Source organism: Diospyros lotus, chromosome 6 (assembly GCF_014633365.1).
Source record: "Diospyros lotus cultivar Yz01 chromosome 6, ASM1463336v1, whole genome shotgun sequence".
NCBI lineage: Eukaryota > Viridiplantae > Streptophyta > Magnoliopsida > Ericales > Ebenaceae > Diospyros > Diospyros lotus.
The window spans coordinates 22,724,781-22,738,458 of record NC_068343.1 but is presented as its reverse complement, the minus strand read 5'-3'; the positions used below and the strand labels follow the sequence as shown (position 1 = coordinate 22,738,458).

The 13,678-nt window shown below is 39.5% G+C and overlaps 1 protein-coding gene across 1 annotated transcript; it reads left to right on the top strand.

Annotated features, from left to right (window-relative positions):
• The first annotated feature begins 257 nt into the window (after nt 1-257).
• On the top strand, nt 258-13,159 carry LOC127804739 (uncharacterized). The gene is made up of 7 exons (XM_052341708.1): nt 258-486; nt 622-985; nt 9,529-9,869; nt 10,454-11,105; nt 11,195-11,394; nt 11,479-11,723; nt 11,839-13,159. Exons 3-7 carry the CDS (start codon nt 9,544-9,546, stop codon nt 12,624-12,626), a joined length of 2,211 nt encoding a protein of 736 aa, XP_052197668.1. The 5' UTR covers nt 258-486; nt 622-985; nt 9,529-9,543; the 3' UTR covers nt 12,627-13,159.
• The last annotated feature ends 519 nt before the right edge of the window (nt 13,160-13,678 follow it).

Here is a 13,678-nt window from a genome sequence, read left to right as displayed (position 1 = left end):
TACGAGTAGTGAAATTAGATTTTTAATAATTAAGATATTGAATTTTGACGTTTTATATTCTAGAACTAAATATTATATTTTTTAATAGTTACAAAATCATCAGCCTATAATTTACTTATTTTTTTTGGAAAATAATTATTATTTAAAAGATATTTAACTTAAAAGAGTTATTTTACACACAATAATAATAATATTTTATATAAAATTGAGGGGGCCGTCCGAGTCCGAGTATAACCCTAAAATTGGATTGTGATAAACCCTAAAATCAAATACGAAGACGGAAACGAACGAAACCGAAAGCAAAATCCCTGCCCCACGCCCCCGATTGGACGCGCAATCGAAACCCTAAACCCCCTGTTTTGGATTCGCTTGGTCCAACCTTGCGAACTTCGTTATCTGGTTTTCACTGTCTTGGTATTGCGGAGGCCGCGTGTTCTTATCCCCTGACGGACGTAGACGAAATGAATTGAAGCCAGTTGCAGCAAGGTCGAAACATAAATATAAATGCAAACACATGTTTGTGGTTGTTGAACAGCGTCCGAATTTTCGGGTTATTTGGATGTTATGCTGATTCTGATATTTTCCTGTTAATCTGTGGTTTGCTGTTTGGCTGCTGAGTAGCTGTAGAGAAGAATTTGACAAGAAATAAAGAACTGGAATTTGAATTGTAAGAAGTTGCGGATGAGAGATGAGGATGCTAGAATATCATTCTCACCCAGCCTGAATCCTGAAACCCTGAACCCCAAATCTCAAAGACGGAAACCCTCCCTCACCGCCTCTCGGCATCACCTCCCTCTCTCCGTCCGGCGGCGTTCGTGTTCCGCTTGGGACTCTGGGTTTCGGTTTGGACTGCCTCGAATCCCTCTCTCCGACTCTGTCATCCCTTTCGCCCCTGGACTCCCTCTGTTCAACTCCCACTCTTGCTGTGGCTCTCCATCGGCTCTCACCCTCTCACAGAATCGCGTCTTTCTGAGTCTACTATGAGGTTTGTGCATCATTTCTTTAATCCCAACCCTGATGTATGGTTGTTGATTTAGGTTTTTCACGCTTTAGGGCTACATTTTCTGATCTATTTGTATATTATTTGTGCTTCGTCTCTCCAAATTTGTTTTGGTCATATTTATATTCTGTTTGTACATTGCCAACTTGAAGGAGATAGTTATGGCTTTGGTCTTTCTTTCTTTCTGAAGAAGATGTAGTTTTATTAAATTAGAAGAAGACATTTACTTCAAGAACAGCTGAACATTGACCCTACATCACCAAAAACAGCCAGAATCAACAGAGACAAAAACATCATAAAACACGAGTTGATGAGTTGAGTTGGGATGAGAAACTCAAACCACACTGCACGGCCAGCTACAACCAAAATGAGGTAAACAAAACCACTACCATAATGAAACCAAAACTGAAACTGAAAAATCCCTGCTGTAACTGATAGTTTGTCAACTGAACAGAGACCAAACCACTGCCACTAGTGCCAAAAGTGCAATGGATCCACACTCATAAGAAGTTGTGAACAGGAATATGGAAAAGAGGGACCCCATGCTTGAATCCAATAAAATAGACATGTAATAGCCAGCCTGAACAGATCAGCTGAAAAATATTATTGAAAACCACATATTTCAAGCCACAGGGTTCCCACGGATAACCCCCCCAACCCCCCCAACTGATCAAACAGGACCAAAATATTCCTGGGAGCTACCCGACATAATCCCACCATTTGGAAATCTCACACCAGAAATACCATCTTCCCTTGCAGTGGATGAAAAGATGATCCACAGTCTCATCATGTTAGCCACTGAAGGGGCAATCAATATCGTCAGTGTTAAGAATACTATTCCTTCCCCAATTGGCCTTGATGTTAATTTTGTAAAGAAGAGCCAACCATATAAAAATTTCCGCTTTAGGTGGAGTGAGAGTGAACCAAATGTTTCTAATGGGCCCCAGTGACAGAAGATCCCTATTGAAAACAGCGTTAGCTTCCAATTGAAGGCATAAAGAATGAACCAAAAAATCCCCACTCTGAACCAAGGACCAACAGATTCTTTCTTCTGAGTCAATACAAGGTTTGAGATGAAATCAACTGCATAAGATCTTCCAAATGCAGACTCCCAATGAAATAAGGGGCACCTCCAATGCAAGTTCCAAACCGATACCGAACCAACCAATAACCAACAGTAGATACACCAACAATTTTTTTTTTTCCAGAGATCGAAAAGGCCTTGAAAATCTCTCCTTTAGCACAGGTAAACCCAACCAGTTGTGTTCCCAAAAGCAGACACGATCCCATTTTCCAACATGAAACTTCAGGTAGCTATCATTCTCTAACCTCTAAAAAATGCAAATAGGCTGCTGAAATGTTATTCCAAACTGTACTAGAATGACAAGAAGAAATAGTGGGTGGGGGCCAAGAAAGTCTCAAATTATACTTATCAATTATAACTTTGCGCTAAAGGTAACCCTCATCCTTGAGTAACTGCCACTACCATTTAAACAGTAGAGCATTGTTTTTAATCTGAATAGAGCCCAGCCTAAGGCCAGTAACTTTCTTGATTTCCTCCACTCAATCCCAAGACACCAGTGCCATCTTTTCCCTATTGTTGGAACCTCTCCAAAAGAAATTTCTCTGTAATTGAACCAGCTTTGTAGACACCCCATTTTGGAATTTTAAAATTGACTGATAATAGGTAGGGAGATTAGACAATACCACCTTAATCAGAGCCAATCTTCCAGCTATAGAAAGAGACTTGGCCTTTCAAAACACTTTCTTTCAACTTTCTGAATGAGATGGCTCCAAGTGGAAATATGCCTGGGGCTTGCACCAAGCAGAAGACCAAGATACTTGAAGGAAAAACACCCCAACTTACAGTTCAAAAATTCAGCCACCTCCCGCGGCCAAGACTCATCCACATTGAGCCCATTTATAGCACTTCAACAAAAATTCATTTTCAAACCAGAAATCAATTCAAAACAGGTCAGAATTCTTCTCAAATTCTTAAGATATTCTATCCTAGCAGGGAAAAAAATCAAAGCATCATCTGCAAATTGGAGATGAGAAATCACCACACCTAGAGCCAACCTCCACCCTTTAAACAAGCCATGGCAGTGAGCTTGGCGAATTAAACTATTCAACCCCTCAGTTGCAATAATGAAAAGAAAAGGGAACAATGGGTCCCCTTGCCTCAAACCCCTCTCCATGGTAAAAGAACCCACAATTGCACCATTCACCAAAGTCATGATATTTTTATCTTTAACACATTGAAGCGCCCAAGAAATCCACTCTTGTCTGAAACCCATAATGTTCATGATTTCCTCCTAATAGCCACAGCCCACAGTCAAAAGTCTTTTCAAAATTTGATTTAAACAATACCAGCTTATTGCCCTTCTTTTTGGTCAAATCGATCAACTCATTCACTGTCTATACTCCATACAAAATCTGATAGCCTTTAACAAAAGCACTTTGCATCACCGTGATGACTTTATGAATAACTCATCTCAGCCTTGTGACCAGCATCTTGGAGATAATCTTTTGTAAGCTACCAATCAAAGAAATTGGCTGAGAGTAATTCAACGTAGAAGGGCTCTCCTTTTTGGGAATAAGTGTCACAAAAGGAGACTTAGTACTTTTTGGTCCATGGATATAAAATGAGATACAAGATTCATAACATCTTTAGAGATCTGAGGCCAAAGCTTCTTGAAGAAGTTGAAGTTAAACTCATCTGGACCTGGACCTTTACTACCATCGCACCCCAAAACAACCCATCTAACTTCTTCTAGAGTAAACAGAACCTCAAGAGATTGTGATGGCGAGGGATGCTAGCACTTAAGACTCAGATGTGCAGCTGATGGCCTGACCCCCAACCCTTTGCAATAATGATCCTCAAGGGTAGAAACAATGCTTTGCTTTATAGGTTCCGGATCAGTCAATATAGTTCCTCTTGCTCCTTGACAAAGAGAAGAGTTGAAAAAACTTTGTATTATGATCCCCCTCATAATCGATTTTATGCTGGAACGTTGCCTCCAATAAGATTCCTTAAGCTTAGTTGACCTCACAAGTTCTCCCAAAGAAATGTCTTCCTGGATCTGCTACTACTGTTTGACTAGAAACCTCCTTTCGTCTACCCCTTTGAGTTTGCCGGTAATTTAATCAGCAATCCCTTCTTGTTTGCCTCTTGGATTTTATGGCTGGAGTTGTAACCAGCCGAGAGCTTTCATTCAGAATTTCCTGGTCATCGAAATTCCCTTTATCCAGAGCAAGCACACCCCTTTTGAACCCAGGGCCAACAAAGTTTTCAATAATTAGACAACTCACCAACTGCAAAATGCTAAAGACAAGGTTCCCAAAAACCTGGAGTGAAACTCGAAGACTAGCTTGTGCAGGAGAAAAGGCAGAGCAGGTCAAAACCCCCTTGTGCAACCCACCTTCTAGAACAGCTAGCAGAAGACTAGATTGAGACTTACTTGGAAATAGAAATGCCTTGAAGATATCAATACCTGAAAAAGCATTAAAATTCAGCACTTCCCCTCACAAGCCACTTAAATTTAGCATGAGCTGGTCTCCCCCAAAAGAGAACAACAGACTTGTTCTCGTGCAGCCCAGCCAACAAAGAGTCAGTCGTTTAATGAAGCACCTCAGATGACCTATCCACCTCCATAGAATTCAAAAGGATTTCTGCTTAACGGACAACTCACCAACACGCTTCCAAGCTTCCGTAGAACTACAATGTCTCCCAGACCATGCCCACGATTTTTGTCTCACTGGAGATCTGCCTAGTTTCATCTGCTGTCTTCTTCTCCCTGTTGACAAAAATTTTCCTTCCATACAACAAACTACAATTGAATCTACTAATCACTGCCCTAGCCTCTTCACCTGAACTATACTGAACAAAAGTAAATTTGAACTTATTCCTTAATTTGAAGCTTCATGGTATGTTGATATCCAATATTCTTGCGCTTTTCGCAAATGTGCTATGACGTGCCTGTCAACTAAAAACAGGGTGAAGGAAGTCAACAAAAATTGTATCAGAAACACCGCAAACCCTGCTAACCAATTCCCTATTACTGCCATTCGAATCTCTTCGCTGAAGAAGCAATTATCAATCATTGGCCCGAGACCTCCTCAGGAATGCACAGCCCCTTGAGAAAGCACGAAATTTCCGCAGATTTTGACGTCCATGAATCTGTCCTGAAAGTTATCTAACCCACCCCTGCCTCACCCTTGGTTTTGGTCATTGATTCACTGGACTGTTGGTGATTTGTTTTTGTGTTGGTTTTGGTCACTGGACTGGTAGTTTGTTTTTGGCTTTTTTATTATATGTTTGGTTTTGGTTTTAATCATACTCGTTTATCAGTCAAATTTTTTGGTGGTGCTTTTTGTGGATCAATTGGTTGCTTTTGTGTGGATCAATTCATTCTCTGGTATATGATGGTATTGGTAATATATAATTGATATATGTCTTTGTTTTGTAGATGAAACCTGAAATAGATAATTGCTGAATTTTAAGATGGTACTTTTTTATGTTGCTGGAAATATGCTAATTGTTGGATTTTTCATAATATTTATGCTGAAATGTTGATTGTTTAAGATTTCTTGAATGTAAAAAGTTTAAGGAATGGCTGAATGTTGCAATGCTATTAAGAATGTGAATGCAAAGGCTTTATATAATGCTATACTTCCTCAAACAGCTCAAACAGTCCGAACCGGCTATGGGTTGGGCAGTTTTAAACATATGGTGGTTTTGTTGTGGTTTGGAAGGTAGCCAAACTGCCAATGGGGGTTCGGTTTGAAAAATGCTTTTCAAACTACCCAAACTGATTGTTGCTCACCTCTGTTCAGTAATAGTTGTTGACTGAATAACTTTTCCTTTTTTTTTTCCCCTTCCAACCCTCAAGTTAATGTAGAAGATAATAATTGTAACTTTTAATGTGTTCTCTGTTAACTGTTAAGCTCTTTCTGGATTTGTTTTTTTCCCCTGTTATGCTTCTTGTAATCAATTTTCAGGAACGTTATGGCCCTGTCTGGTGTGGAAAACGGCCTCATTTTTTTAAAAAATTGCTCCGTGGAAGATGGAAACTTTTTAAATGAGTTTTCTAAGTTTTCCCTGGTAATGTTAATGTTTAGAAAATGCATTACTCTTAAATTGTTTTCCCTCTCTCTCCATCTCCACCTCCCAACCCAAAAGGGGTCCTTTATTCATCTCCTTCCCTCTCCTTTATTCATACCGATCTCTTTCATCATCCAAGCTCTTCTAGAGCTTTGGTATGAACAAAATTTTGTCAGCATGCCTGCAAAGTCATGTTGAAGAACATTTCAGTTTCAAAGAGCTTTGGCTGTTTGTAGTGTTTCGGGTTTTGAATTTTTGTGGTGTGTGCCATATGTTTGATGAAATACCTTGAATGATATGGATTTTCTGTGGGTACCTTGAACTCTTCCATGGTTTATTTAGGAAGTAATAATGAAAGGTGTGGTGGAAGTGTGGCTCCTTCATCTTATGAGTTAAATTAGTTCCACGTATGTTATTGTGTCAATGAAAGGTGTTGGTTTCACCATGTCAACTAAGTGATGGAACACAACTATATCAATTATCTTCATTCACTACCATCTCATGAAACTTCTCCATATGAAGATAGTGTTGAAACTTCATTTCATCATTACTCCGCCAGGGGATATTATCCACTGCCAGTCCCAAGTCCGGATAAAGGAGGAGGGTTGCGTTAGGTAACTGACAGCCAGCGTAAAACCTAGTCGGATCCAAATAAGAATTCTAGACAAACTATCTGTTGGGATGTAACTCACATAAAAGTCTAGAATTCATGTAGCCAACCCCACATAGTGGAATAACGGCTGGATATGTTGTTGTTTTATATTACTGTGTCATAACGTTATTTTAAGTCTTAAATAGGCCTTCTATTAAAATTTCCCTTAATTCTGGTCTAAATTAAACAGCTGGATGAAGACACTCGCGCTTATCTGGATATTTGCTGCTGGTCTCCTAATCTCTATTGTGTAATTAGAATCTTGAAACAATTACACGAATGCCTGATTTTCTGTATGTTGGAAAAAAAGCATTGTGAGCATATGTTCCAGTTTTCTGTATTCAACATTTGAATGTGTTCTCTAACTATTCTGTGGAAAACAAAAATTGAAGATTTTCTAGAAAATTGGAAATAGAAAGGTGGAAAACATTTTCCACAACTGAACAGGATCTGCCTTTCATATAAAAACTGCAAGATTTATTTATAGTTGCTAGAATTTGATTGCAAAACCTTACATAAAGTGTTAAATATGGAAAGAACTATGAAGTATGATGAGCAACATTTGAACTGATTGAGCTTTTATCATGCAAGTAGATAAGAGTTCAAGCTTTGATTGAGGCTGCATTCTTCTTGATTTGGCCTGCAGTATCTTAATTATGCGGCACAATGCTAATTGAATGTATATACCGAAAAACTTAGCGAAAGATGTATCTAATTCTGTCTTCTATTAAATAGGGTTAATTAGACATCAAGGATATCAAACACAATAATATGATCCTTGTAGTGCTCGAAAGTGTGTTCTGTTTTTTTTGCTTTCCCCATTTTTCTCCCTTGTCCTTCATTTTCCACTATTGCATCTATTTTTGTCAGATTAACTAGTAATTGCTCACTTTCTAGTGGATAAATCTGTAATTTATCTATTTGACGTTGATCATTCTAAGGGGTGTTTAAAAAAATTGATAAATCGTAAAAATTGACCTAACCGAACCAGACTGCACTGCACCACGCGGTTTTTTGGAGGATGCGGTTTGGTACGGTTTGAGAAATCTTTAAACCGTTCAGTTTGCGGTTTGAGGATTTCTTGGTTCAGTTTTAAACCGAACCACCCAAATAGTGTAATAATAAAAAATTATAAAATATAAAAGGGTGAAGTTGTAACCCACCCTAATCTAAATCTTCCGTCGTTCTTTCTCTCTACCCAACCCCCACCACTTTACCCACAACCTCCTCTCCCTACCCTTTACTTCCAGACTGAAGTGCGCCAAGGAGATCGGCGAGTGACGAAGCGAGAGAGGCAGCAAGCGAGAGATCGAGGGGAAAGTCGGCGAGGGCGAGCGACGACTGAGGGTGAGGGGGCCAGGGGGGCGAGCGACGAAGCCAGAGAGAGGCATGGAGCTTGCGATTGAGCGAGGCGAGCGACCGAGGAGGGCAAGCGAGTAAGCGACCTCAGGTCCTCAGCGATGGGCCGACGGACGCACGAAAGCAGCAATGAGTGAGAGCGAGAGACAGGCAACCCGCAGCCCGCAACGAGCGAAGCACGAGAGGGAGAAGGACAAAGGGGGATGGGCGGCGGGCGCTTGAGCGAGAGAGGGACTGAGTATTTGTTGTTCTTTCTTTCTTTATATGATCTATTAGAGCATGCTGAGTAGCCCCCTGTGATCGACACGAACTCATCCGATGCAATGTTAAACAAGTATGTTTTTATTACGGATTTCTTTATTTTACTCTCTACATTCTTTTGCTCAATTATTTTTGTTTTACTGTCTGCAAATCATGAGAGGTGTGGATTTGGAATTGATGTTTCAGGTTATTTGCTTTGTTTGTGACGCAGAGCAGCCGGTATGTTTTGGTTTTAGATATGTGCTTGTTGCTCTGCAATTTTGCGGTGCAGTCTGGTGTGGTTTCCGTTGACTAAACCAAACTGTGCGGTTTGGTTTAATGTCAAACTGCACATGCGGTTTGGCATGTTGAACACCCCTAATCATTCTGATTTGGGTAGTAAATGCAAAAGAGATCATGGAAGTGCAAGTAAATTGCTCAAATCCAAACTGGATTTACCTTGCCCATGTCAAACTCATGCAGACATAAGCTTCTTGATGACAGTCACTTAATAAACACTTCCTAGGTGTGTGCATAATTTGGTATGAATATGAGGACCCTCGTTGATACTTTGAAGTAGAAGGGTCAACACTTTTACTGATAATTCAACCATGCTTCATAGAATCCAACCTTTTGCTTTTCTATGAAGAAAGGAGATAACTTAGCCACACACAAAAACAAAGAAAAAAGAAGAGAAACAAAATGAACGGGGGAAAACTACATTCTAGATATAGACTGCTTTTTTCTAGGTAGCATTCACAGACCTATGTTGAAGATGAATACAGAACCAAAGGCATGTACAAACCAAGATAACCATATATACTCTAGTTCTAGTTATGATAAGGTTATAAGTCATGTGTACACATGTCAAGGAGTATCATATATCTTTACAAATAAATGTGTAGTTATAGTTTTATGTCAACACTTTGTGTTGTGTAGTTCGTCATTGCACTCAAAAAATTCCCTTAGCCTGAGGGATGGGTTTTCTATCATTTAGTTTCATTCTCCTATCAATTTTCATTCTTCTATTTAAGCGTACAATTAATGGCTACTGTCTTGTGCTGTCTATGTAACCAGTAGTCATGATATGATTCAACCTAATAAATTATTATTATTTTGCTTCTTCTGGACTATTTCATGCCACTAATTGACATGTGCCTTAATTTTTTCCAGTTATACTGGGAATGAATGACGACTTGGCTCTTCAACAATTCAACTGGTGAACAGGTAGGGATATTGAACCTTATGGATATAATTGAATCCATCCTCAATATTCCTGTGCAAGATCCACCAGAGGAGGAGTTCTCTTCAGCTGACTTGGATTGGTCAAAGTTTGGAACTGCTGAGCGTCATGATGATGTAGCACTTATTCCATATGAAAGAGTTGATGCATTCATTATTGGAGAGTGCTCTAACCTAGAATCACCAACACGATTCCATATTGAGAGGGGAAGAAAACGGTCAAAAGGAAGCTTAAAGGAGTACAAGAGCGATGAGTATTTGGAGTATAGGCTGTAAGTTCTTCAACTTTGGTACTTTCTTGCTTCTTGTTTAGTAAGGTACAGGTATTATACCATGTTATTAACAGTGTGCAATTTGTTTCCAAGAGGTGCATTGCTGCTACCCCTGTATGTCAGGTTGTAGTCTGGTAGGCGTCTGGCCTATCAATTTTGATATTAGGGGCACATGTCCTGTTGTCTTGTGAAAAAGATTAGGCGCTAAGGTTAATGTTTTTGGACAAGTGGGCCTTCCATCTCATATTTTGTCTAGAGACTCTGATGAAATTGCAAGATCCTTGATATTTTCTTTGAACTTGCCATCTCAACTATCACTCCTAGTATTTAACAAGTATTCTAAAAACTTCAAGATGGGTCAATTGGGATGTCTAACCAAATTATGAGCTTCATATATATAATACTTGGAGCTGGTTTCTTGTGTGACTGCCTGATTTGGTTGACAAATGTATCCTGGTGGACTGGAAACAGTTTTCATCTATATGTAAAGAATATAAGTTTCCTACTAACTATTAAGTATGTGCAAGTTTTGATCCAACCATTCTTATGTTTTTCATTCTCTTTCTATATTTTTCTTATTGAAGGTACTGGTGTTCCTTTGGTCCTGAAAATTATGGGGAAGGTGGAGGTATTTTACCAAGCCGAAGATATCGGCTCAACACCCGAAACCGTGCTGCCAGACCTCAATCTATGAGGGGATGCACATGCCATTTCGTAGTGAAACGGCTGTATGCTCGCCCATCGCTTGCACTTATTATATATAATGATAGGCGCCATGTAAACAAGGCAGGTTTTGTCTGTCATGGGCCACTTGATCGAGATGCAATTGGTCCTGGTGCTAAGAAAATTCCGTACATATGTAATGAAATTCAACAGCAAACTATGTCTATGATCTATCTGGGCATTCCTGAGGAAAATGTATTGGAGAAGCACATTGAGGGGATACAGCGGTATTGTGGTTCAGATGCAAAAGTAAATAGCCTTGCTTCTCAGTATGTCCACAAACTTGGCATGATTATCAAACGGTCTAGCCATGAGTTGGATCTAGATGATCAGGCTAGCATTAGACTGTGGCTTGACCGCAATAAGAAATCTGTATTCTTTTATCAGGATGGATCAGAAGCTGATCCATTTATCCTGGGGATTCAAACTGAATGGCAATTGCAACAAATGGTACGTTTTGGCCATCACAGTCTTATGGCAGCTGATTCAACTTTTGGAATAAAGAGGCTTAAGGTAATGAATTTAATAATGGCCAGTTGTATGAGCTTTACTGGAAGTTTAAGATTACCACATGGGATTCTTATGACTTACTTTATTGGCAGTACCCCTTGTGCACTCTTCTTGTTTTTGATTCAAGACAACATGCACTCCCTGTTGCGTGGGTCATTACACGTAGCATTGCAAAGCATGATGTGTCAAAATGGATGAAAGCTTTACTAGACCGTGTTCGTGCCTTGGACCCCGGCTGGAAGATCAATGGGTTTTTGATTGATGATGCAGCAGCAGAGATTGATCCTATAAGGCATGGTTATCTTACTTTCACGTTTTCTATTTAAATTTATTTTCATTGCCAATATGCTTAATTTAGAACTTGCTGGACTTGCAGGGAGACGTTTTCTTGTCCTATCCTGTTCTCCCTTTGGCGGGTTCGTAGATCATGGTTGCGGAACATTGTCAAGAGATGCAGTAGCATCAAAGTCCAGCGAGAGATTTTCAAACGCCTTGGACAAATAGTATATGGCATTTGGCATGGAGTGGATTCTTTGGTTGCATTAGACGAATTAACCCAAGATTTTATTGACCAAACAAACTTTGTGCAATACTTCAAGGCCTCTTGGGTGCCTAAGATTGGTTAGATGATCTCTTTGTTTCTGGTTGATTGACCTCTCTCCACCCCTTCACAACGGCTGAAATTTTACGAAGTTAAATTTTCTGAAAATTGCTTTTACTCATTTTTGTTGTGCAGAAATGTGGCTTTCCACAATGAGAACCCTTCCTCTTGCAAGCCAGGAGGCAGCTGGTGCCATAGAAGCATATCATGTAAAGCTGAAAGACAAACTATATGACGATTCACCTCTTGGGGCACTCCAGAGAGTAGATTGGTTAGTGCACAAGCTGACAACGGAGTTGCACTCAAGCTATTGGCTTGATCGGTATGCAGATGAAAGCGACTCCTTCCAAAATCTCAAGGAGGAATATATTGCATCTACCTCATGGCACCGGGCATCTCAAATTCCTGATTCTGCTGTCATCTTGGATGATAAGGACCACCTGTTTGCCAAGGTGGTGAGCCAAAAAGACAGCAGTATCACACATTTAGTATGGAATCCTGGATCAGAATTTGCTTGTTGCGATTGTTCTTGGTCAATGCAGGGAAATCTTTGCAAGCATGTCATAAAGGCAAATATGATCTGCGAAGATCGGCAAGGCTATCAAGCATCCATGTCATATCAATCATTTAAGGAGATATTAATGAATCTGTGGAAACGACCAACTGATGATTCAGTTGCGCTGGATCTATCAATGGCCTGGACGCACCAAATGCTTGACCAAATTCAGAAACTTGTTGAACTGAACAGTTCCAGTGATATTGGATTTGTAGTAAATAATTTGCCGCTGAAATGGGTTGCTAAGAAAAGTAGAACATCTATTGGCAAGCCTCCTTCCTCCTTGGCCGTGTCATCTATCTCGAGGAGCATTCCTGTTCCACGCAAGAAGAATCGAAAGAGGAAGAGATTATCGCGATTGAGATGACAACTTAAGTAGGTAAAGATCAGACCTTTCTCTGTCGGATCCATCTTACAACACATGCAATATGCTTAGAAGGCGAAGTATATTACATTCCAGTCTGATTTTGTTACTGGAAATCTTGCTACTCATCAACTGGAGAGATGTTTGATCAACCGCCAGGTCAGGTATATGCAGCAGCAGTGATACCCAATCTGTATATTTCTGGAGAGTAGTGAGCCAAGGCATGTTAGATATATTACAAGCTTGCATTTCTGGCACATGGCCGGGCGAATTGGAAGGTAAATACTTTGCGGGAGGAGGTAGCTGTTAAAAGAGTCATCTTGGGCCTCATGTAATGATGCTCGGCAATTATCATGGCCCTGATTTCATGGATTTTTCATTCTTTTGACATTTTCACCGAGGCATCTTCCTCCTTGTACAAGTTTTTTGTTAGAAATAGCATGGAAAATGTCCCCTTTCCTATGTTTAAATTAATGTTAATAATCATGTTTTATAGTTTTGCATTATGGATAACATTTACAGGCAGGTTTGTCGAATTGATTGCTGGATCGATGTGTTCTGGTGGATGGGTACCTGCAGCAGCTCAGCCAGCCCTTTTTGGGCTTAATTTGGTGGTTGATTTTATTTTATTTATTTTTTTTTCTTTAAAGAGAAAACAAAGGTCGGTTGTGTTGTTTTTTAGTTCTTAACAAAAACGGATGTGTCAGTGTTCATCTTATTTTTGTTTATATTCGATAGATCATCCATTTTTCAAATGAAACATTCTTTTGTATATTTAATCATCATCTGATCACCAATGAAGAAGTGTTAGCTCTTGAACGCGAACAAATAATGTATTTTTACACCTATGTTATTGTTGTTTATTTTATTATTGCATTACATGTGTGAGTACTCGTGATCTCCTTCATGCATGTTTTTAAACATTTTCTTCTATTAGTCATAGCATATTTTATACTCGTGAGGTCACAAAACTTGCTCTCATTATTAACATTTTTTAGGGATATTTGATATTCGGATAACTAGCTTTTAACATGAATCTCTAGTTTGTTAATTTT

What these genes read in the sequence shown, in the direction of transcription:
- LOC127804739 (XM_052341708.1), top strand. Translation starts at nt 9,544, where the DNA reads ATGACGACTTGGCTCTTCAACAATTCAACTGGTGAACAGGTAGGGATA. An exon ending in TTGGAATAAAGAGGCTTAAG is followed by an intron (nt 11,106 to 11,194) that starts GTAATGAATTTA and finishes CTTTATTGGCAG; the next exon opens with TACCCCTTGTGCACTCTTCT. An exon ending in CTCTTGGGTGCCTAAGATTG is followed by an intron (nt 11,724 to 11,838) that starts GTTAGATGATCT and finishes TTTGTTGTGCAG; the next exon opens with AAATGTGGCTTTCCACAATG.